Source organism: Melanostigma gelatinosum (assembly GCF_949748355.1).
Source record: "Melanostigma gelatinosum genome assembly, chromosome: 8".
In the NCBI taxonomy this organism is placed as follows: Eukaryota; Metazoa; Chordata; class Actinopteri; order Perciformes; family Zoarcidae; genus Melanostigma; species Melanostigma gelatinosum.
Genome location: NC_136641.1, coordinates 25,184,188 through 25,210,054, shown reverse-complemented (window position 1 = coordinate 25,210,054; position 25,867 = coordinate 25,184,188). Strand labels below are relative to the sequence as shown.

The 25,867-nt window shown below is 46.2% G+C and overlaps 1 protein-coding gene across 1 annotated transcript in view; it reads left to right on the top strand.

The window, feature by feature from the left end:
* Window positions 1-10,577: 10,577 nt before the first annotated feature.
* Window positions 10,578-25,867, top strand: part of LOC306780764 (metabotropic glutamate receptor 7-like) — a gene marked incomplete at its 5' end in the record, with an annotated part of 53,147 nt that continues 37,857 nt past the window's right edge. The window contains one exon of the mRNA XM_079273244.1: window positions 10,578-11,081. Coding sequence (XP_079129370.1) covers window positions 10,578-11,081 — 504 coding nt within the window. The remainder of the gene's footprint in view (window positions 11,082-25,867) is intronic.

Sequence of the window (25,867 nt, the reverse complement as noted above, 5' to 3'; positions counted from 1 at the left end):
CGCACATACAAAACACCCCGGGCGTGTGAGGGCCTTTATTTGGGAGCTTGAAGAGTCTTTCACAGCATGCTCCGAATATAAAGGCAGGAAAACAAGCTACGGGCTGCTAGTTTGTCACAGAGCAATCACACATTCACAGAAGAAGTCACACTTTCACTTGTGGGTAATTTACAGCCATTAATCCTCCCGTTTAGAGCGTGGGAGGAAAGCCTCGTGAAACACGGTACAAATGTTTCATGGTTAATTAAAAGTGACGTGTCGGTTATCAACGATCGGCAACAGCTGACGGTGTCGGGTGGGGATCAGGTCATAGAAGGACATTTGCAAAAGATTATAAACACCATAATTCAGAGGGAAATATATATATATATATATATATATATATATATATATATGTGTATATTACTCCACTCCATTTATATACAGCTTTAGTTAAAGGTTACTTTACAGATGAAGATTTTACAAACACAACATCCAAGTTCATGAAATATGATGCATTTCTACAGATATAACGACTCAACAGAATAGAAAAGATTAGCTCCACCTCGACCAACTACAACGGTGAAATCCTCCTTAATGCATCAGTAATAACAATCCAATAATACAGTTTCATTGATAATGCTGCGTAATACAGCCTCTGGAGGCCAAACATCGGTTTGGGGACTGCCGTTATAAAAGCCTCTGGTTCGCCATCTTGGATTACGGCCGTCATCATCTTGACTTTTTTGCAACCAGTGAACGGAAGTTCGCATATTTGGGCTGTGGAGGAAAAATGTTTACTGCGGTAATAAATCAAGAGAGAAGTAGAGTCATTTTCTCATAGACTTCTATACAACCAGAGGAGTCGCCCCCTGCTGGACATTAGAGAGAATGCAGCTTTAACACATGAAGCTTTGGCTTCACTTTTCAGAACCGGAGGTTGCCTCGGCGACGGCAAAATCGCCGTGCACACAGATACTGGTGTTGAAAAGATGGAGCTTTTCATATTATAGACTGTTGTAAATGCTAAGGCAGTGTAACAAAGCCAGGTTCCTCACAGAACATATGTCTACATGGGTTTCTGTGGATTAATCCCCCCCCCCCCCCCCTTCTCCTCTGACTCACAGGCCGGTCTGCTCTCACTGGGGTCTGGAGTGGCCACTTTAAAACAAGGACCGCAGTAAGAAACTGAAGCCGACATAACAAATTCCAAGAGTAATGATGGCTCGTGCGGCTTTTTACCTGCATCGATGCCTGTGTGTGTGCTTTTATAGAATTATGCTCATTATTCACTCTTTGGTGCTGAAGTGTGTTCCGCTTCAACTCACTCCCTGGTAATATAAGCTATTTTATAGAGTGCATCTATTCCCTGTAATCTGATAGAGATTTAGCAGCAGTGTATGCTGTGCTGCAGCTTCCTTTGTGTGCAGTAGAGCCCAGACTCTGACAAGTGAGTCATGTTGGAAGCGACAGCAGATATTTATCACTGCCACTGTTTATGGTGCATGAACACTTCTTTTTTTATTTTTTTATTTTTTATTTTTCTTGTCAATCTGAAGGCCAGAGCCGGAGAGTTAAGCGCTAATAAGACAGCGTCGATGTTCATCTCTTCGCTCTCCTCTCCTCTGTCAGATGAAGGGAGAGCTCTGAGAGCCTCCCCCAGCGATCACTGGGTAGAAATGAAGCCGATTGCTTAAATAAATAAGAACAACCACCACCACCACTGTCGACTGACTGGCTGGATGTGCTGCAGAGGTAGATTTTGCCCCATCAATGTTTGAATGTGTGAAAATCCAAAAACGGTAAAGAAGGTTTTTGATCGTGTACACAGGGCGGAGGCAACTGGGCTGCTGCTGCTGTATGCTGGCAAGCGCCCACGTTTCAAAATTAGGACTTGCTCCCGTATCAGCATGCCTTTTTTTTTTCCTTCAGAAAACATGATGAATTATTAAATAATAAATAGCTGGAAGCAAGGAAAATGTCATCACTGCCTCAACTGGATTTTTCCTGAAGTGATAAAGGAGAGAAAGAAAACCATCCTCCAGTATTCAGTTTGTACAATTTGTTCGTTTTGAAGCCTAAAGATCGCTCACTAACCGGTTTGTGATTGGATTTCATGAGCAGGATCAATAAGAGATGATACCTGGGTTCTCCTCACGACAACAAACAGATGTTTTGCATTCAGTGCGCTGCAGCACGCCAGCGTCTCCATGAAAAAAAAGAAAAGAAAACACTTACTGCAAAATGAGCCGCGTAGAAGATGACTGACCCTGAAGGGAATGGATTCCTATTTGCTTTTGGTCTCAGCCTGATCGTGATGTACCCACATCCCTGCAGCTGGCTTGTGATTGCTGAGGTCGTCTCCTAATGGCTTGCTGTTTACTTTCACTGCACTTTCCAAATCGCTTGTATCACCTCACGAACTTCAGACACACGTTTTCTAAAAGCATCCGGGGAGTGAACGGGAGGAGGAGGAGGGAGGGAGGGGGGGGTGATGCTGCCGTTGCTTTACCCGGCATCTCCCTGGTGCACCCTCGCGTCTCTGAGGCCTTCATCAATTATGTCCTCACGGTTCCAGCATATTTCCACTCTCAAGTGAATGGAAGTCTCTGTTATTTAGCTGCTAATATGGCTCCTGATGGCCTCAAAGTCTGACAGGATGGGCTCGAGTTTGATGCTTTCCTGCACTTTAGACCCGCCTCAACGTAAAAACACTGGTCATTTTATCTGTTCTCCTCGTTTCCTGCTAGTTGCATTAGCCTGCCTGCTGGGGTTTCTTTTGGCACATTAAAACAGATTTGGGTTAATAATTGATGCTGCGATTTATGGACTCCAGTGCCTGAGGTTCAATTGTAAGCCTCCACTTAAAAAGAAAGCATGCCTCTCATTGCTGCCTCTGCCTCAGAGTGCTGTGATTTATAACTTCGGTTTGATGGCGTGCAATTTATTGTGCGAGACTCTGTTGAGGAAAGAGAACCAGACGTATCATTTTTCATACAACAGCCATTTTGATGTGATTACATTTGAGTTTCGGATTTCTCCTTCACACATCAACTCGAGACAGTGAAAAAAGGTATTGATCTATGCACCCCGAGCAGTAAATCTATTTGTATTTGCGCCGGGCTCCTGGGTCTCGTCTTTGATTAAGAAACTGTGCCTGAAATGAATGTCCAACACCACCAGACTAGACTGGTCGTGACATTATGGGAAAAGACCAATTGTCCTCACAGAACTCTTTTTTTGTTCCTGATAGAACCTTTATAGGTTCCACTTGGAGCCTAACACCTAGGTTATACCTAGAACCTGTGAAAGGTACCACCTTTATTTCCACTTTTTAACAGTGCTAACAAGAACCTACTCAGAGCATTGCTCCGAGAATTATTTTATGTTCCAAGGGTTTCATCTTGAACCCACCCGGGGGGTTCTACCGAGAACCCTTTTATATTTCAAGGATTTCAACTTGAACCCACCCGGGGGGTTCTACCGAGAACCCTTTTATATTTCAAGGGTTTCAACTTGAACCCACCCGGGGGGTTCTACCGAGAACCCTTTTATATTTCAAGGATTTCAACTTGAACCCACCCGGGGGGTTCTACCGAGAACCCTTTTATATTTCAAGGATTTCAACTTGAACCCACCCGGGGGGTTCTACCGAGAACCCTTTTATATTTCAACGATTTCAACTTGAACCCACCCGGGGGGTTCTACCGAGAACCCTTTTATATTTCAAGGGTTCCATCTTGAACCCACCCGGGGGGTTCTACCGAGAACCCTTTTATATTTCAAGGATTTCATCTTGAACCCACCCGGGGGGTTCTACCGAGAACCCTTTTATATTTCAAGGATTTCATCTTGAACCCACCCGGGGGGTTCTACCGAGAACCCTTTTATATTTCAAGGATTTCAACTTGAACCCACCCGGGGGGTTCTACCGAGAACCCTTTTATATTTCAAGGGTTTCATCTTGAACCCACCCGGGGGGTTCTACCGAGAACCCTTTTATATTTCAAGGATTTCATCTTGAACCCACCCGGGGGGTTCTACTGAGAACCCTTTTATATTTCAAGGATTTCAACTTGAATCCACCCGGGGGGTTCTACCGAGAACCCTTTTATATTTCAAGGGTTTCATCTTGAATCCACCCGGGGGGTTCTGCATTGTGGGCGCTACCTTTTAACGCCCATGCTTTCATCAAACCTTTAAATGGAACCCTTAGTTTCACAAAGTAGAACCTCTGCCCTTGAGAAGAACCCGCCGGGAACACTTTTTTTTTAAGCGTGAATGTATTCCATGAAAATATTTAAATATTGTACAGACGTTCACGTCCTCATCAGGGTGATTTTTACTTTGGTGAACCCCTGACTTGTCATCTAGCACCATCACCATCAGGTGTCTAATACTTGGTTTATGGCAAAATACCCAAATAACTGATATTCTATTCTCCTCGGCTGTACTTTGTGTTTAGTTCTAGTTGGTAAATGTTTGCATGCCGACACACTAAACTCAGATGGCAAACTTGTAAACATTATCTGCTAAATATCCGCCTGTCAACATTGTTATTGTGAGCATGTGAGCAGCAGGGAGGGGCCAGACCTTTATTTATTGTGGGCCATCGACAGAAAAATACACAGTTTCTATCAAAATAATGACAAAACTGTTTAATGTTTGACATTACAGTCGTTTCATGTTCCCACATAACACAAAACATAACAATGCATCTGCTCCTCTTAAATACAATTTAGATCAATCTGACGCTTTTAAACTCGAATACAGTGCGTGACCGAAGCGCCCACTTAAAAGGTTACGATGCAAATGAAAATGCAAGATGTAAATCTGTCTAGAGATGTAACAAACCGACAACAGGCACTAAATTCAGTCGACATCTAGTGTTTAAACGACAGGATGGGAAATTTACAGCGCTTCAGCCTCCTTCCAGTTTATTTAGAAAGATTCCCAGTGGGCCGTTTAACAACGTCCAACCCGAGCTGTAGCCCGTCACAGGTCCGAGCTGTCAGTGGTTGGTCATGGTCAATGGTCGCTCATTCGTGGACGTGGTCAGTGCTTGTCGAGTGTGACCAAATGAGTTTCCTCTGGTGGCTGCCCATCGTCTAATCCTATGCTTTTATGCAAATTAAGTTCAATCTGAAGGTCAACAATTTTTGTTCAGCAGCAATATTTCAGAGCAGCGTACGTTCCCCCCCGATGACTTACAGTAGAAAGACAACTTTAAAAGGCACCGTGGCAGAGGAAGGTTTCTGCACATTAAGCACTTCTGTTCGTGACTCAGAATACCAAAAAACAATCTCAAAAACAATTCAGCAAAAAGAATCAGGTGTGAATATTTGGCATTTCTAGCGGTCCTCAAAGACGATAATTCTTTTCCTTTTTCAAGGAGCCTAATGAGGGAGATGAGGATCCATTCCCAGCAGAGCGGAATATAAAGCAGGAGAACGCGTTAAAGACACCTGGCTTCAATCCCCTGAAAAGAGGGATTGCTACCATTCCCAGCTCCATTATCATTTTCTGTTTATTTCGCTCTCTGGAGCTTCAGGAACTCTGAAAGGATTTAAACGTCCTTCAGTCCCCGTGCCTTTCTCCCTTTGCCTTTGATTTGTAGATTTGATTTTCAGCTTGAAAGCAGGAAAGAACTCCAAAGGGAGGGAGAGAAAAAAACCCCACCATCATGTCACGGAGGAGCTTAAAGCGAGCTGAAAGGTGGAGGAAATGGGAAGGATATAAAAACGCCCGTTGCAGGCTCCGCGGATGAAATATGACAAATTGTCGGAAACCATGAAACAAAACGTGATATGTATGAAAATGAACTGGGCTTTATTCAATCCCCGAGCAGCCATGAGGACTCCCATTCCGCTCTGTCTGTATTGTGCCGGGCCCTGTGTCGACGGGACTCTTAACTTCGACAATACGCAATCATTCACTACGCAATCATTCACTGCCTCTGAACTCTGTAAACACACAGTGCTCCCTGCTGCTCCCGTCCGCTTCGAGCAGTGATTCCTCAGCAGGAGGTGTCACTTAGGGAGGGGGGGAAGGGCAGCTTTTGTGACCCACAGTTCCAGCGAAGGTGCTCCTATGGGACCACTGGGCCATGGGGAGCCCAAAAGGGAGATAGACCGTGGCCGAGAGACAGCGGGGGGATACTGGGGGGCCGAGGAAGCGGCGGGCTCAGTGAACAGATAAACCCGGGGGATTACTGTCACACTGCACACCTCAGGCTCGCACATGCTCAAAATGAGGAGCGGATTTTCACTTGAACCTCCTTTTCATTGCGTTAGGGACATTTTTAGCCAGAGGCGGTGACACGCGGTGCATGAGGCGAAGGCCATGAGCGCAGCCTCTACTGGTGTCTCCTGCACGTGTGATTTATTGTTGTTGTTCGATAGCCATGTGCCATAATTTGTACATTCCCACCTAATAAGCGAGAGATTAGTTCATGTGCATGATGAAGTGCACAGCGGCAAGCAGTCAGGCAAAGCAAATTGTTGTTCAAAAGTGTGTGTGTGTGTGTGTGTGTACCTTACCTTTCCTTTTTTGTTTTGTTTTTGCGAATGCTTTTCAAACTCTGAAGACTGCAGGGGCACTTATCTGAAATAAGTAGGCCTGCCCTCCACCGCAGTCCTCACTAGCAGCTCCGTATGCTAATGAGCTGTGTGAGATGAAGAAAACATGTTCTTTGCAACACAAACAGCGCTGCAGTTAATTCCAGCAGCACGGGCGCTTTTGGTTTTGGCAGATGAAAGGTGGTGAAAGGTACTCTGGTCATCTGTGTATCGTCAAGCAGGCATGTCACACACACACACACACACACACACACACACACACACACACACACACACACACATATGGGGAGAGGTTGTTATGAGTCATTCACAAAGACTGTGGATGAAACCTCCTCCATCACAATGCACCACGAAGACACTCGCGCTAAAAGCGCTCAGACAGGTTCCAGAGCTGCTCGGAAGGTCGGCTAATTAACAGACACGAGGCGAGAGGCATTCGCAATCAAATCTGCGGCTGAAGTCCTCCCGGCTAACTAACACACAGCTGCACCCACTTATCGCATGAAGTCCAGCGGACCGTGAGGTTACCTATCACAACAATGGCCCAGTCGCCCACGAATAGGGCCTCTGGAAGGTTCCAGGATTGCGTGGGCGGGGAGGTCAGCACCCAAGGGTCCATTAATGACATTTATAAGACCTCTGATCATTATCCAGACGAGCTCCAGGGTCCTTGACACTTTCGCCGGGTAATATTCCCTTTTTTTAAATTTGTGCTCTAAAACAGCATCTCTGCATGTAACCGTCTGACACCTTGTCAGGTAACACGAGGAGGAAGAACCCCCCCCCCCCCCCCCCCCCCCCCCCCCCCAGCAGTTATGTATTCCGGTGGCCACTTGTGCCTTATCTGTCTATCTTTCACATTACAGAGTGCGAGCGGGTCCTGAGCTCACAGCAGCAACTTTACAGAGACGTAATTAGAAGGGAGCCGGTGTGACAGATGGATTACAATCATAATTGAGAGCGTGGCGAGCCTGTCGTCCTATAGCTGCAGAGCACCTGCTTTGTCTTTGGCATAAACAGCCAGAAGACGTAAGAATTTGTCTTCACGCCAGTAGAATTACAATATGTTTTCCTTTCCCCCCCCCCCCCCTCCTTGTGGATTCAGCTCAACAGTGATGAAGGAAAGTGTAGATAGCAGGGATTTTATTATTCCAAAGCAGATGGTGCAAAATGAGACACATTGGGGATGGCTGCTCAGTGACCTCTGTGTTGCTAATCTAACATTGAACCAACATTAACACCTCGACCCCTCACAGAATATGCATGACTCCAAACGGGGCTCGGTGGCCTGCCTGCTTTAGAACAAATCACCCCGACACGCCATCACCTCCCTGATCTGGAGGTATTCCGTTCCTGTGGATACGACGGCCCCCCTTTGCATCCCAGTCTGGGAATTAAGCGGGTTTCCAGGGTTAATTAGTTTGACGGACGGACCCCATTGTGCATCGCCTCTTGTCCTGGAGGTTGTTTTTTCTTATTGTTCCCTGATTCTTCGTTCTTTGAGGAGCGCGCACAGTGCCGGCGCTGTAATTGACTTGCAGTAGACTGCATCAAGGCAGACGTGTTATTGAATGCCTTAAACAAAAGCTCCGGTGACTCTAGGAGCTTGTTATTCATCGAGTGGGATGTCCCCCCCCCCCCCCCGCCGTATGGACACAATGGCTGTGTTTGTTTGTTTGGTCAGCTACACACTGAACATAAACCTCCTCCAGATGAGACGTTCATATTCCTCCTTCCCTGTTGCTTCCCACTTCCTCCCATGATGGAAGTAAAATGGAATTTATCGTGTGTGTGTGTGTGTGTGTGTGTGTGTGTGAGAAAGAGAGACGATCCAAACTAAAGTGTAATCTCAGTCTAAATCTAACAGCCTCCCTCCCAGGGGGAGAAGAGACCCGTTCTTGTTGGGGGTCAGTCAGTGAATTTAATCACGATGAGGGCCCCCATTTTTCAAAAGTAACCTTTCCGCTGACAGTGTAAGTGGGAGTCAGGCTCCAGAAGTCGAGCGGTGGAATGAGTGTTGCGCTGCAGCGGCACCAGTTTCTCTCAGGTTGTCATTTTCTGGTCGCGGCTGTTGCTGCGTTCTCTTCCAGACCCGCCTGTCTCTGCGTGCTCACAGTGGAGGAGGCCATCTGCCTCCTTCCCCGTCTCACATCCCTCATTTCTCTCCTCGGCGGTCTCTTCCCTGCAGTTCCCACACACACGTCCTAAAATACATCTGTTTTTTGCTGCAGCTCATGAATTTTTGGCCTTGACGTGCGGTTTGTGCACCCACATCAACGTGCCCTGGAGTTCCCGCGAAAATCGTCGTGGCTAATGGAAATAAATGCACTACATGGCGGGATTAGGCTGGAATTAATACTCTATTCAGCTTAATTAATTCGAAATGTGTCCGTCCAAGCCTGTAATGTCAACAGGACATGTTTCAATGAGAGCCACATCGCCTTTTCTAATCTTTTAAATGAACAGAAACGAATGGACCGAGCATGTTCATAAAATGATGAAAGTGATTTTTCCAACAGGGAGGCTGTTGTCGGATGTGTGGCGGCGGCTGGTTTAGAAGAGGTCAGTTTGAATTATGTATCTGAGTAACTGGCTGAGTGAATAATGCAGTCATTAGCAACACTTTTTTTAAATTGTTTAATACCAAATTTAAATTACACCCCTTACACGCCTTTATTTTTGTAATTAAACCACAAATTGCCAAGTGAGGCTGTAGAGCACGCCCACTGCAAGCAAATGATCATAATCTGCTTGTTTGTTTAAAAAAAACACCATCTGTGCAATTACACAGTTTAGTGATGACAGAGTTTTAGTAAGATGTGAGGGTTTCCTCGCTCCTAAAAAGGTGTGGTTACTTCTCACCAGTCTGTGGGCGTGCATGCGTGCCAGCATGAGGCGCGCGCGCGAGAATGTGCGTGCGTGCGTGCACGCACAGGATGAATCAGGAGTGTCTACTGAAGAAGGGTTGCCTGGGAGACCAGCCTGGAAAGAAGGGCAGTTTATTAGCCGGCGCGTGAAGCTCTTTTATACCACAGATCTCTGCTTCATTGTCTGGAAAATACTCACTTTTGCGCGCGTGTGTGTTTGATATATGAGAGAGAGAGAGAGAGAGAGAGAGAGAGAGAGAGAGAGAGAGAGAGAGAGAGAGAGAGAGAGAGAGAGAGAGAGAGAGAGAGAGAGAGATCACAACTTCCTGAAAACCTTTGCCACGAGCTGATGCTACTCTTTTTTTAAATTGTTTTCCCTCCGAGTGACGTCTCGCAAGGAAAAGGGGGCTGAAAACAGTGGATCCCTCGCTGTGACTCATTCATTTTGACACCGAGAGAGAGACGCGGCTTTAATTAGCGGTGTGTGGGGGGGTGTGTTTTCTTTCCTTTTTCTTGAGCGCATATACTGCTCGTTATCTTTCTTTTTATTGGGAGATGTGGAGATGATGATATGCACCCTTTGGGAGACAGACACCACAGCGGACCGAGCCGCCCCCCCTCCCCTCCCCTCTGCGCTCCCGTGGAGTTCGTCCGAGACGAGGAAGAATGTCACCCACTTCTGCCGGCCCTAACATCTAAGTATCACTGAGAGAGAATCGGTCCCAGTTCTCTGCGTGTTATTTGGTTGCGTTGCCGCTTTCTTTATGTTGTGGAGATCCTTCAGCAGCGGCTTCACTGTGTTTCTTTGGATCCACTATAAATGGACTAAATCAGGGCCAGCTCGTCTTCTATCTTCTTCTGATGGTGATATTCTCTGACTGATGGATGTATAGCCTCTCGGCTCCGGATTACCGTGAGGAGCCCTCGCTATTCAACAAGCTGCGCCGCTCACGATGGGCGCAGTTCGTCTGAGCTCTCCACTGCGTCTCGGTTCTCCAGCCGCGCTTGTTGAATCTCCACTGACGATGGGCTCGTTTTAAACAAAACCAAAAACTTCCTCGCGCTCTCTGGTTTTTCTATATATCTTCCTGCGGATTCTCAGACTCACAATCTTTTCCACCACCCACCCCCCCTCCACAAAAAAAAGTTGATCATGGCTCGTCCCGGTTCGCGCGTGAAGCTGAGCGCCTTGTGGAGAGCGTTGTGGCTCGTGCGGACCGCGGTGGATTTCGCGCTGCCTCAGGAGACTTACGCGCCCCACTCGATACGGACCGAGGGCCACCTGACCCTCGGCGGGCTCTTCCCGGTGCACTCCAGGGGGGCCGACGGAGCGCCGTGCGGCGACCTCAAGAAGGAAAACGGCATCCAGCGGCTCGAGGCCATGATGTACGCGCTGGATCAGATCAACCTGGACGAGCAACTCTTGCCCAACATCACGTTGGGCGCGCGGGTGCTGGACACTTGCTCGAGGGATACCTACGCGCTGGAGCAGTCATTAACTTTCGTCCAGGCCCTGATCACGAAGGACACCTCCGACGTGAGATGCACGAACGGGGAGGCGCCGGTGTTCGTCAAGCCGGAAAAAGTGGTGGGAGTCGTCGGAGCCTCGGCGAGCTCGGTGTCGATCATGGTTGCCAACATCCTACGCCTCTTTCAGGCAAGTCTCCTGAGCGTGTGCGATAGTTTTATTTTGTTCAACAGTGTGTGCGCCAGGAAGTAGAGAACAGGGATGCCATAAGTAGTAACTCTAAAAAATGCATTATGCCACAGAAACAAATCAACTGTTAATAACAAAACGCATCATTTGTGATTTTTCTGCCTCTCTTTTCGTTTTATTTCTCAATTTGATGCCTGTTATTACTAATGTCCATTTAGACTTCTCTCAAATAACAGAATGAAGTGAAGTGAATTTGGGTAATTTCCCCTCCCCCACCACACCCGCCCACCCACGACACACTGTGTGGATGAGACAGTTGAGTGGGCTGTTGCTTGTCCCCGGTGGTGCTGAAAGAACAGCTCCCGTCTGTTGCGGTCTCACTCCGGAGTCTGGATGAGTACTGACAGCCTGACACAATCACACCCCAAACTCAACCACCCCCCTCTTGAGGATTTAACAGGCCTGCTTCATGCGATCGCACATGATTACATCAGCCCGTCGCGCGGAGAGACTGCAGGCATTTTTCTGTTTTCTAAATCGTTGTGAAGCTGAACGCCTCTGATTTATGGAGGAGTTGACTTGCTTTTATCAACAAGGGGTGTCCCCCCCCCCCTTCTTTCTTTGAAATGAGCTTGTTTCAAACACTTTGCGCCCTAATTGAGCTCGCTGGCTGCGAGTAAACCAAATGAATCTGCAGCATCATTTCACAATGAGTTAGCTTTGGGTTGTAGGCAGAACATCTCGATTCCAGACTCTTACTATTCTGTGTTTTCGCCCCGCTGCTGGTGCTGCAGTGGAAACGATGGGGGGGGACGCAGCAGGGCACCAATACAGCAGATAAATTATTTAAAACGCATCTCCACAGCAAAATATTGAATTACTTGAAATGCCATGTGGATGCAAATGTGCAGACTTCTGTGCAGTTTTGTCCGGCGCGGGGACAAGCGGGCCGAGCCTCGTCGGAGCTGCAGTGTTGGCGCTGATGGTCTGTGGTTGCAGAGTGTAAGTCCCGGTCTCGTCGTGTTTTGTTTCGGTTCAATTAGACAGACAACCGTGGGGCCTGGCTGTAAGTAGCTGTCTAACTGTAAGACCATCAAAGCACTTAGCATGCTTTTAGGCCCCCTCTTCCTTTTTATTTTCTTTTTTTCGTTTCACACACACTTACCAATGCAACACTTGTGGTTTTTTACAGTGGTCGTCCTCTTGGGTTTTTCCATTGGCTGGACATTTAGACATTTAGACTGATGGTTCCAAACCGCAACCTTCATCCTGGCTTTGATTCTTATTCACTCTAGGCTGAGTTAATACATTAATTTTTCATCATTCAAGTTGGTTAAAACCCTCCAGTGCTACGTAGAAGCATTCTCAATGCACTGATTTTCATAATATTATGTCTGCATTTGGGGAATTCGCAGGGTTTTAAGGGAGAGAGAGAGATGATTTCCTTATTCCCTCACCTCTCTCCTCCTCACACCAGCCTGTGGGAGCGTAGCTGTAGCCCAGTGTGTCGTGTTTGAACAGCAGTTGTGAAGCTCTGTATTTCTTCTCATTTCCCTAAAGTGTTGCCAGAAAGGTGGATTTAAACACCTCGGTCAAATCCATCACACGATGAATTCGGTCTGAACCTGTTTTTGCCCCGCAGCACACTTTATTTCTTCTTCTATGGTACCGGCGGTGGCGATGAAAGCGGCGATAATAAACGATGAATTAAGCGATGCCGTATAATCAATACTTAACAGAAATGGGAGCTCCCAGCCCATCCGCCCTCATTAGTTTTCACAGCGTTTGATGAGCGTGCGGCAGCCATTACACGTTTCCGAGATTGTTTGCAACCGCAGTCAATCAAGTATCAAACGGTTCCACGCGGACAGCGTCAGAAAGCTCGATACACCACCTGTTCAGTTATGACAAATGAAGCGAAGCAGATTGTTTTTCTCAAATGAAAAACGAGAGCTCTGGGAGAAAGCTCTCAATTTGCTGTCCATTGTAATTACATTTCATTTTGGGATGTGGCCCATAACTAAGCAATCTAATGGACTTTGAAGTAAAAACACATAGTTTTGGGTGGATGACCTGTCGCTGAGCCGTCCTGCTGGCCTCCTTTGTTCTCGTGAGTATCATCGGGTCTTTTTGTGACTCGCCTCTGTGATAAATGGCTCATCAGAGCAGCTAAATAGTGATCGTAGATGTAAATATCACGGCTGTCTGTTCGGGACACGAGGAGCTGCTGAACTGTTAATGCTGGGAAATTGACATGAGGGATGGATTATTTCTGTCTGAGGGACCCAGGAGGGTTGATCAATACTGTTGCCATGGTGAGGCCGATTTGCTGCTAAGATGTTTTTATTTCATCGCCTTTCATGCTGTGTTGGAAATGAGAAGCAACAATGCCACAGGAGGGGGGGGGGGGGTACCAAACACAAGAATCAATCAGCCAGACTTTTGAAATGTTACCAGGAGCTATGATGTTGAGTGTGTTTTTTATTGAAGAAGAAGAAGAATCATCCAATCCTCCCTGCCTGGCTCAGGAGCGCCCAGTCATTCCCGCTGCAGTCGGACAACTTTGTCCGTTCGCAAGTCCCGGCCTCTCGGAATGAATCATGAAATAGATTTTTATCCAGATGACGTTGAGGGAGTGCGGCCTCGCCATTCTCTGCCGCATCTCTCCTCTCAAAGGCCGAGGCGAAAGCTTTGTCTGGAATGCAGGTGAACTCCGTCTTGCCCCCCCCCCTTCAGACTAGCTGTCTTAAGGGAGGCATTGACATGCTCTGCTGTCACAGCCCTGACACAACATGGCAGAGGTTAATTCCGTCTTTTTCTGAACACCGTTGCCATTTGTACATCGATGCACGCGGTAGCGCAGGTCCATTAATCACATCGCGAGCACTGTTTTCAGCCCCATCACAGGAGACGTTGATGGTATGTCAAGTATGCACCATATGATTCGATGCACACACACACACACACACACAGAGAAATATATATTTACATATATATGCACACTAAGAGCTCCATTACCATTGCTGAAGGAGTGAAAACATAACCGTCTCATGGATGTTTAATGAACCACACCAGTGGTTTTGGCTCTTCGCTTGCTAATTGGCTTTCATTCAGAGTGTTTCACACAAGATCCGGCTCAGAACAAAATAACGTTATAACAAGTGTGTGAATCGTGGATAGCTAAGACTGTAGGGAAGCCCTCCCCGAGGGAGGGCTTCACAGCATTAACACGTCCCTGACTGTAGAACAAAAGAAGAACTGGTAACTAGAGAGCACACAGCGGGCGTTTTCTGTACGAAACTCGCCAAAAGAAAACCCGCTTTTTCAAAACACATTTACCTTCAAAAGACAGACCTTTTATAAATGATCGATGAGTCATCAGTCAGCATGTCTGTGCTGTTTTTGCAGATTGATCTCAGTTGATCGATATCCCATTTGCGGTTGATGGAAGTCGGCTTCAGCTTCTATCTTTATCTTTTCAACCTGTTCACTCTGACACTCTGGGTTCATCCTTCATATTGTACACCCTTCTGTCTGCTTCTCTCTGACAGCGCTTTCCAAAAATGACTGATTTCTTCAGGGAGTGCAGTTAGTGACAGTGTGGGCTCCATGGTGACGTAGCTCTGAGAGCTTGACGGAGTAGCAGAGGGCGGGGCCTAGCGAAGGGTTAATTATTACAAAGGACTAGAGGTCCCCAGGTAACACTTGACTTGTGCCAGTAGGGCTTATAGCGTAGGTGCTGTTGTGTTGTCTTCATTGGGGGGCTATTATCTAAATCATGTTTTTGTAGTGGGGGGAGGGTAAAGGGTTAATGTTGTCTACTATATTGGTAAAAGTAAGTAAACAAAACAAAACAAATGATAGAAGTAGAGAGTATTAAGGAACTTTTAATGAACACAATGGACTTTTATTATTGCTCTCGATATACTGCAAACATTCTCTCTCGTCCAGTGATTCTCTCTTGTGGTCCTTGGGACTGAGAGCTCTGCTGCTGTTCCTTCCAGCCATTTAATCAGACGCTGACTTATGGCCGGATCAGACCAGAATTGGCAAGGTGAAATTCACTGGCACGCTGTGGCAGGGAAATAATACGGGCAGCAGGGTTACCAAGCATACGCTGTGCGGGTTAGCATAGCGTGGCTAACGGGCTAAGTTGAGAAATACACAACTTTGTCATCGATTACTTTATATCTGTTTTTCTTTCTTCCACTACCTCTGTCCTCGCACTAATGGTCATTCAACCTTCTTCTGTTGCTTTGTGTTCTTTAAGTATGCAGGTAATAGAAACAAGGATGCAAACAATCAATATGTACTTAAGGAGCGGTCAATCCCACCTGCTCTCTTAAATTGGCTGCCTGCCGGCAAGTCTCGCTATCTCGCGGGTCAGAGGTCGAGCGGGTTGAACTCTGCGAGATCGACATCGTGACGAGGAGGAAATGCGTCTTGCCCGAAATGACGGATGCGAATTTCGGTGTGCGAAACAAAAAGTGGGATGCAGACGAATGCGTGAAGTGAAGTGATCCGCTCGGACAGGATGGCAGCAGAGCTCTGGGTCTGAGCGCCGGGGTGAAGCGAGAACACGCGTGGATGTGATGTTGGATTTTAATTAAATACAGAAAGACAGAAAAACAGCCGTTATTTTTGTATTTGAGTTTGCAAAAGGGAGAGTCGGTGACTGGTAATTGTTTTCAGAGCATGAATTGTACTCCAGGAAAATTCCGACCCGCTAAGGCGATAATTAAAAACTGATAACCACACGGAGAAATGTTGCCCCGAGAGCTGTGTTTTTTCAAATTCCCAACCTTTTGGCCCTCTTTGTGGAGAAACGGCGTTGCGAGGGAGTGCCGTTGCTCTCATGTTCAGTGAAGCGGGTTGTATATTCACACACAAACACGACGCAGTGTGAGCAACTGATGCAATATTAACAGAATGAATAAAATATCTCCGTGTCAAACAAGTTGTCATTGCGGCTGACGTGAGGTCATTAGGTCAGCAGCCTGCCACGGGGAGAATATGAGAAACCATGCACGCCTGATATTAAGGTCTGGGCTATTCCCACAGGCCTTTGGGGGATGGTGCACTTTATCATTCAGCGACATAATGCCGTGCTATATGAACAAATGTTTTTCAATGAAAACGCAGCTGGTACGTTCTTGTGCCATTCTTCATTCGTCTCCAGACGTATTCTAGGTGTGCTTTCACTCATAGCTGGTGTTGTTTCAGTATCTTTAACGAGGTGCCATCCGTCATTTGTGCACTGGTATCGGGGTCGGCTTGACTATTGCAGCAGCTTGACTCTACCAGGCACATTGTTACCCCCATTTTCTCCCACTGCACGGGAGGAGGAGGAGGTGAGGAGGAAGAGGGCACCTGCTTAAAAGCTTAGCTCTGCTCACATTGAGGTCACACCAGCGTTCCTTCAAAACGTATTGTCGGTATGACTGTAAAATGCTCTCACTCAGGACCCTCTTCCAAAAGAAAGAAAAGAAGGAGAAATGTGTCCCTGTTGCTTTAGCGGAAAGATAATCCGGTGTGGGCTGAAAGGCATTGTCACAGGGCTAATTGTTGTTTTTGTGCTTGTTTCAACGCACTGATCTGTGATCCATGCAACATTCTGGGCAGAACCCAAACTACAAAGTCACTCAGCCGTAGCAGACTTCTAAATAACGTTCAAGGCTGTTTGCATGGCAGAAAGAAAACCTCCTACGAGCACAGAAGTGTCTGCAAAGATCAAAAAGAAATTTGCCTTTTAAATATGATGTTTCCTCCAGATTCCTCTCCTCACAGATCCTCAAACCTGCTCAATGAGCTGAGTGAATTTGTTAAAAGGCCTCCTGTGAGTGCTGCTGCGTGAGTGTCTTCCTCTTCAAAAGGAGGATGTGTTCTTCTTCTTCTTAGACTTGGGATCTGTGCTTTGTTCTCTGTTTTATCTCATTATTCTAAACACTTTCCCGCCCCGGCTCCGAAATCGCATTGCACCTTAGCAATGATATTGCAGGCTGATCCCGGGGATCTACTTGCCGGGGAGAATCCCCTCGCTTGATATGAGAGATGTTGCATTTTAAGAAAAGAAGAATTAAACGGAAGGTAACGAGACAAATAGTCTACAGTCGCTCTGTGAGGCTGTACTTTGGCACTTTGAGCTACATGCTAACATCAGCATGCTAACGCGCTGACAGTGGCCCCGTTAACATGCTGATGTTTACAAAGTATAATGTCAATACTTGCCATCTTAGTCTAGTGTGTTAGCATGCTAATACGTGCTAATAGTGCTAAACACAAAGTATAGCTGAGGCTGATGGGAATGTCTTTAGTCTTGCAGGTATTTAGTAACAAAGCAAAGTCTTTGACAAAACCTTTTTTTTGACCCAATGATGGGAAAATGGCGGCCATTTTTGTGTGCACCGCTGCCATATTGACGGATTCACCGAGGTGAGCTTTTGCAGGGACGAAATGTTACAAAGCGTAAAGAACCAGAGTAAATGAGTGAAATTTAACAACTAAACAAGTCTTTTGTCAAGTGACCACAGAAAACAGATCAATGTCCATTCTACTCCGATTCTATTTCATAACACTTTATACCGTTGTACAGACGAGGAAGACGGGGATTCGATGGGAATTTTGATGGAAAAATACTCATTTTCATACAGATACAAATCATACAGATTTTATTGACGCATATTTGGCATATATCAAAAGATAAATCGACTGGGATGCAGATTAAAACTGGGAATATGTACTTTACATTGCCACTAGCATGGATTATAAACAGCAGCTTCATATTTAAGCTCTGCACAAGGATACGCACACTTTCAGCCACATGCTTGCAAAAGGAACCACTGCAACAATACACTTGAAACACAATACGCTTTGTGCAACGTGCTGCCAGCTTCAAAGGGGCAGGAGGTGCACCGCTCACATGGATGTCCCGCTGTCCCGGGAGGCTGCCGGCACGAGGCTTTGTTTGGACTGCATGCCCACGCGAGGGCCCTAATGTAGACGGGCACGCCACTGAAGAGCAGCGAGAAGTAGGCAGGCAGTCGCCGCACGCAAACATCAGCTGCAAGAGAGGCAGGAGAAAACACAATGGTCCTTCATCGGCAGTGTTTATCTGCAGTTTTTCTCAGTTACCTCTGGTGGTGTCGAGTCGTGCAGATACAGTCGTTTTTTACATTCATGTGCCTCGGTCCTTCCGTGTTGTTGATTGATTTAAAGAAGGGATTGATTGAAGAATTATTGATATCCTTTACCTGAATCAAAAGCAGCAAAGAATCCATTACACGTAAAATTACTGCATTCAAAATCTCACATCAGTAAAAGAAGAGAATTACAGCAAATTTTACTGAAATTAACAAAAGTATTCATGCATATATTAATGCAGAGAAACTGCTCATATACTGGTCTATAAGATTTATGTTACTGATATATTGTGTGTCACACTATTTTAACGAGTGAAGCTAATACTACGACAAGATAAATCACATTCTGTAAGCTGACTGTATGTTTAAAACTAAAACTAAAACTGTCAAATACATGTAGTTATGTAAAAAGTGCAATATTTCCCTCTTAAGTGTGGTGAAGTTGAATTATGAAGCAATAATTGAAGGTGTAGCTCGAAGCTTGAATACTTAAATTTTCTTAAGTTTTTTTGTTTTTTTTAACCTGGCAAAATTAGGTCAAACCTGTCACGGCTGGATACTGATGGATGTCGATGAACCGATCCATTCAAAATATGGAAAAGTGAACATATGTTGATATATGCGTGTGTGTTTTGCTACATACTTGTGTGTGTGTGTAGGGTTGGATCTCAGGGATGTCGGGGTCCGGTGTGCTCTCACAGTATACACTACAAAGTGTCATCGGGATTCATTTCTTGTCCTTCAGTGGTGTTATTACAGCGGGGCCTGAGGGCCCATCAGCCAACAACACAGTAATATATTACCGTTACATCAGCCAGCACTGTGTGGACCTTTAAAGGGAGGCTAAATTATTAGAGTGCAGCGTGGGCCTTCGGGTAGTTATGCTAAAATACCTGTTGATTTTGAATGTGAAAATGGGAGAGTGGAACTTTGGTGTTTCATTAGTTCCAATTTCATTTTGTCTGCATTTCCCTCGAGATGGCGTCTTTTCTTTTTTTCTTTTTGTTCTCTGGCTGTGCTGTGCCGCGGTGTGTTAGTTAGGATTAGTTCTGTTTGAACAAATCCATGTGGCTCTGCTCTTTTCAGCTTAAAAACAGTGCACTGTGCCGCAGCACACGAGAGGAAATTATTCGACAGGGTAACTGTTTTCAGATGCAAGTCCTGTGGGATTTCAAGTGCTCTCTGAAACGCTTGCGTGTGACATTGATTCGGGGGAAAGACCTCAATCACCGTTGACGTTTTGCAATTTGGAGAACCTCTTTCTCCTCGGAATCGGTTGCTTAAACTACAATTGAGGAGCGGACGGGAGCTACCGCTGACAGGATGTAGTGTTTTTTAACTGCCTTATCGGTGTTTGAGCAATCGCATGTGGCCCCTCGACGAGGCTAAGACGATCAATGGCGCGTAATGTATCAGCAGATTATGCATAGAGCTGTCAGGCACTCTACCTAGAGGTTGAAGGGCAAACAAAAGGGATATTTGCCAGTAAATGTACTCAGGCCTTTGGGAAGCGAAAGCATCTGTGTGTTGCATCGGCCGGTCGAACATCATCCTCCTGCCAGTGGACACAATTCTTAGACGTATAAGATGCTGAGGAGGGATAAATACGTTTAGTTTTATTCTGTAATCCTGATAGAATACCTGCGTGTGTGTATTTGTATTAAGTCGTAACAAAAATACGTTAAAATATTCACATTGTTGGGACCTCACAGGGTGAACCGCTACATCTTGGGGTTGCGTTTTGTGTTGAGGTGATGGTAAGGGGTTGGCACGGTCAGGACGAGTCTCCAGAGAAGTCAACCGGAGCCCCGCATGCCTCCGGCAAAGGCTTTGATTCATAATTTAGCGTCAGATATTGCCTATTTTCGGCACCGCTGCAACACCAGACAGAGTCGCTGTTGTTGACATGCTTTCATTCCCTTTGTGGCATATAAAAAAACATACATAAGAATGCCAAGCGTGGCGTCTATTACTGCTGATGCCATCCAGATACTCCAATCAGAAAGTAATGTCACGCCGCGGTTACTTTCCCCGCCGCACCGCTACACCGGCGGATCTCACTGGAATCCCCATCGGAAGCGAGACCGAAGTGAGACGCGAGCAATCCGCACCGACTCAGTCTTGCATCATCACACCTTTTTATTTGGAGAAACCATCCGCACCGATGTCATGCTTTTAAATGTGCCCTAATGAACATCAAATGATGAAAGAAATGAACAGGAGCCACTTAAACTCACCCACTCTGTTGGTTGTAGCACAAGTGGCTTTCAGTCAACATTTATTCTGTGTGCAGAGTCGCACTGCGACGGTAATGTTGATGCTAAATGCAGTTCACATAATGCGTCACTGTGTTTATTGGTTTAACTTTAATAATAATGCATCATTTGAAAGCTAGAATTTCTTGAAAGCACACAATGTGTACATACAATCTCAGCTTAGCTGTACTTAACTATAACTCACGTGTGAAATACTTCATCCACATTTCATACATTCTTTTTATTTGGCTTATATGATCTGTTCTGGGGGGAAAGAAACGCATGTTAGTGCTCTTGTTGCAAATAAAGATGAGCGTTCCGTAGCGGCGTGTGACAGTTGCATTGCATTCGACGAGGCTCATTCCTGTTTCGGTTAACTTGTCTGAGGGGAATTGTCTGATCTGGCGTCTGTTGCGCATCTCTGATTCTGGCTCTGGAATACATGTCAGTGTGCAGCCTTCTGACACTTCGTCTCACTGCGAGCGGAAGTTATGTGAAATGTGCGTGTCACAAAAACACATTCCACATAAATCTTCTGGGTCCATTAGTGCGGACACTTGCTCTGATGAATCATGATCTCGGTGAGAATGAGTCTGTTTAAGCAGAATGGCTCTCTCTGAAATACTGTCTCCAGTTCCTCCGGAGTTGGCAGGTTGTTCAGTACGCCACTGGGAAGAAAAACAAAAAATAGAAGCTTCTTGTCCTCTCTGAGTGCTCACTTGTCCATTGTTGTGGCTGCGCAGTGGAGCCGGTGTGTTGCTGACAGGATTACCTGTTCAGGTGCCCTCGGTGAAGCGCTACACCTGCAGCACAGAGCAGAGCATGAGCCTGTGAGTGGCCAGGTCACAAATCCAGACAGGATCATCAGACTGAGCCGGGGGGGTGAGATGGCAGACATACAGAGACTTCATAAGGTTTTTCACTCCAACAGCTACCTTTCTTTGTGTGTTGATGGCGCTGAGGTTGCAGATTGCAACCAACTGAAATTTCTCCCGTGTGGGAGAACTACGGGCGACGACGCAAAAACTTGAATCTAGAGTCGCCGTTTGGTTTGTCCCTTCTGGGTTACTGTAGCAACACGGCGGCCAGCTCCACCAAGAGGACTCGCTGCGTTTGTCCATTTAAGTGGCTCATTCTAATGTAACGGAATCAATTCTTACTTCCAGTGAAAGAACAACAAAAAAAATGTAAGAAAACATACTCGTTAATATATTATTCCATTTCTGCCAATGGACCCACTAAATGCTGCACACTGTTCCTTTAACACAGTTTCACGAGTCCTATGTATTTTCATATTGTACAGAAATGTATAGGAGGCAATGAATGTCTGTAATTGTAAAAAGAGATGCTTTAAAGTGTCTAAAGCGCAGCAGCCTTTTCCGCGAGATGCTTAGCTGTGATATAAAGTGCTCATTATTTGTATTGAACCGGCTAAAACTTGCAAAACCACAGGTATGTGCCTGTAAAGTGCAATGAATGAAATAAAGTAATGAGCAGCTTAGACCCCATTACTCTACTGTAGTTTGTAAAATAAAGCCTCGGCAACCATCGGTCCTGCTAGCGGCTCTCTGTGGCTGTGCTACTTGCTGATGTCAGCATGCTAACATGCTTAATGACAACGCTACGGTGATGATTAACAAGTTCACCATCTTAAGTTTGGCTTGTTACCACAAACAACAGCTGAGGCTGATGGCCGTTGATGAAGATCATTTTAGCGCGACAGGAAAAGTCAGGAGATCACCAAAGTCATGAGGATTCATTCTCTGGGGACCATGAATGTTGAATGAAGTAGATTTCGGCCCAGCCGGTGGCACCTGAGGGGATCGCCATCCTTTAGGCATCATGAATGTCTGAACAAAATTCCTATCGAATAATTGTTGAATCATTGCCGTCTGGACCAAAGCGGTAGAGGACAGACCGAACAGAAGAGGAACTGACTGTGCTTTTGCCACGAGGACCCAGAGACTGTGGGAGAGAGAAGGGCCTTCGGTGCCCTGGACTGAGCCTCCCAGACGGTGGGTGTGTACTTCCAGCAAAGGCGTACACCAATCGCATGCTTCAGGCTGTAGGTAGTGAATGCGAGGGCCGGTTAGAGAGCGACCATCCCAGCAAAGGAGGCACGCGTTGTATGAAGCCTTGGAGGAAGGTCTGCCTCTGCAGCTAAACAATAAAGTTCTAATTTGACTGTGAAATGTCCTACCTGGAAGACTTTTCTCTTCTTTTTTTTACCACGCTCAAGGTTGTCCTTTAAATTGCTTTTATTTTCAGCTTTATTCTCTGGTGTCCTCGAACTATAGCTGCACAGCACTACAAGTAGGCAAACCCTGTTTCTGTATTTGTTTGTTCATTTATTCCTTCGTCTGTTCATCCATTTCCTTTTAACTACCTCTCTCGTGAATGCGTGTCTGGATTATCATTGCCTTCTTTTTATAGATGTTCTTTGTTGTCATGCCAGCTTTGTAAAGCCCTGCTCCATCAGTGTGAGTACCTTGTTGTGAATGGCAGTTTAAGTAGTTTATTCTGCCCATTTCCTGCAGCATCAGAATATCAGCTGTGCGTAAATTACACTGCGGCTCCAAACGCCTCCTGTGAGAAGCGTCGCGGTTAGCACGATGCATAGCACGCAACAGCAGCCATTAAATCCGCTTTCTTGCTGTTCAAATACGCGTGTGAGACTTTTTGCAGTAGAGAGTGTTAATCTGCACCGTTTGCAACTTCGCGTGTGTTGTGAATTGCAGGTGTTGCTGATGAGATAGTATATTCTAAACCCTGGGAGAGGCTCAAGGCAGCACTGCAGGCAATGCCTGGCGTGCAAATAGCTGCCTGTTTAACTGGTCTGTTCTAAACCGGTACATGAGTCTTGAGTGCACAGCAGCACCAAGAAGGGGTTCAGACACACCTGCAGAAGGAATAGAATAGCTGTGATATTTTCCGCTGCTGTGATCAGTTCGCAATTACACGGCCCCGCTGAAGAATTCTCTGCGAGGAGCCGGCAGAGAGGAAGGATGAGATCGAGGGAGGCTCGCCCGGCATTGTCTGCGCTATTAGGGTATAAATGGGCCTGGTGATGATGCTCTGTGGAGTCTGAGGAGAGAGCTGCACAGAGGTAGTACAGAAGCGAGTCATTGGGATGCAGGTCAGAGTGTTGCAGGTGCACCGCTGACAATGAATGTGTCAGACCGTGCATGCTCCAGGTGGAGGTGGGGAGAAAAACAACAACATGCGCCTACGCTCGGTGTTTGGTGAAAAAACATGGAGGAGCCGGGTTGGGACCGGGCAATGAGGCAGAGCAGAGATGCAAAGGCACACTGACAATTCCCAAAACGCAGGTGTTTGTCTTCACATGTTACTCATGAAAGAACATTCCTGTTGTTCTCCGTCCTAAGGCATAGTGGCATGCATCTTTCAGTAGTGGGTTATTTCGACTTCATATTTCTCTCAGAAAATAATACGGTTATCACGCAGGCTGTAAGAGAGCACAGTAAACAAAGAAGAAGAAGAAGAAGCTGTGTCCAGTGCACTTTGCAGCCGGGCAAAAAAATCAATACAGCCATCCGTAATGCGAGACCATGTGGATATAAAGGAATACATTTGATAACACTTAGTCATGAAACCTGCAGGCTGTGTTTCATTCCTACCCACGAGTGGAGGTTCTGCAGCACCTGGAGACAGAGCACCCGGCACAGCCGCCATGATCAAGGCTGCTCTGCTGCAGCGCGTTGTTCTCTGCAGGGCCTCGCTTTGTGCGAAGCCGAAGTCAAAAGATGCTTTGGCAAAATGAGTTGAAGAGATTCAGCGACTGTACAAAACAACTGTCGAGAGCGACTGCACGAAAGATCAACATCGTCGCGTCGGCGTAAGAGCCTTAAGTCGTGGTCGTGGGCTCCGTTTGTGACATCGTTAAAAATTGCACCGCAGCTGTTTTTCCGGTGAGCTTCATCGGTGTTGAGCCTCTCCTCGGTGCAGACTCTTCTGCAATGAGGCTTTGGGAGCTGTTTGGTGTTGGGAGCCGATTATTTCTTTGAAACACCGGTGGAGTTGAAATAGCAGTCTGTTTACCAGATGGAAAGAAAAGAGGTCGGTCAGGTTCCCTTTGTGAGCTATCCACACTTTCCTCCCACGCCTCGGCTCTACTCTACTGTGTGGCTCTCCTGGTCAAATATATGATTTGTGAGTCATACTTAGCCTCTGTACCCATGGAGAAACATGCTGGTTGTCTTAAAATACACTCTGGCAGGGCAGCCATGCAAGAGCTCGGGCCCGGCACAGAGCACTGGAGCTGCCCAGGGGACTGGCGTGGTGCGAGCGGGAGAGACGGCGGGGGGGGGGGGGGGGGTGAGGGAATCGACTGGGTAAAAGGGGAGGTGGGCGGAAAGAAGGAGACGGTGGAAGGTCGTGTTAGATAAAGGATTATGAAAGCCTTACTTTCTGTCACGTAACACAGACTCCAGTTCAGCGGTGAGGGTAACTCTGGAAAAAGTGGTGTTTGTGAGTCCTGTGGCAAAAAGAAAAGCTGCAAAACGCAGTAAACACTGAGACTGGTTGAACACTATCCAGGTCGGGTCCTTGTAGAACAAATGGTGGAGAGATGTATAGGAGGATGATGTGAGGCTGGCCTTGGCGAGGACCGTGGAGGAGAGGGAATTTAAGAAAAGCAATTATCCTTTCTCCTACAAAACGCACCTGTTAACATCCAACGTTACCATGGAGCCCACACTGTCACTAACTCCACTCCATTAATTAATATTATCGAATAATTGGAACGAAAAAGCGATTTCAGAGAGAAGCAGACAGAAGGGTCTACAATAAGTGTTTGGAGGATAAATCCAGGATGTTAAACTGGTTCAGCAGTGAAATCTGATTAAAAAGATAAAGATAGAAGCTGCACATCACAGAGTAAACGTGATAGCATGTACGTGCTAATGCTAGCTAAGGATGTGCTAACATTGTGGTAACATTTTCTGCTAATGTTAGCCCCACGGGTTTTTAGGTAGAAACATATTGCTCCTTGGGTTATATGTATTTATATATATTTATATATATACTGTGTCTATATATATATATATATATATATATATATATATATATATATATATATATATATATATATATATATATATATATATGCGCCTTTTTCACAGCAGCCAGTTTGTCAAGGCGGGTCCATGATTTTGCATCGGCCGTGAACAGTTTGCAGATGAATTGTAAAAACAAAATCCTCACGACTGAACGAGTGAACGACTGAGGGCAGATTGTGTCGGCTCGGGGGGGAACTGGCAGCGAGAGGACCTCCCTGGGCAGGAGGTGTCTGCTGATCATCTGTGTGGGAGTGTCTGCATGCAGACAGATGACAGGGAGGGAGGGAGGGAGGGAGGGGACGCTCAGGAAGATG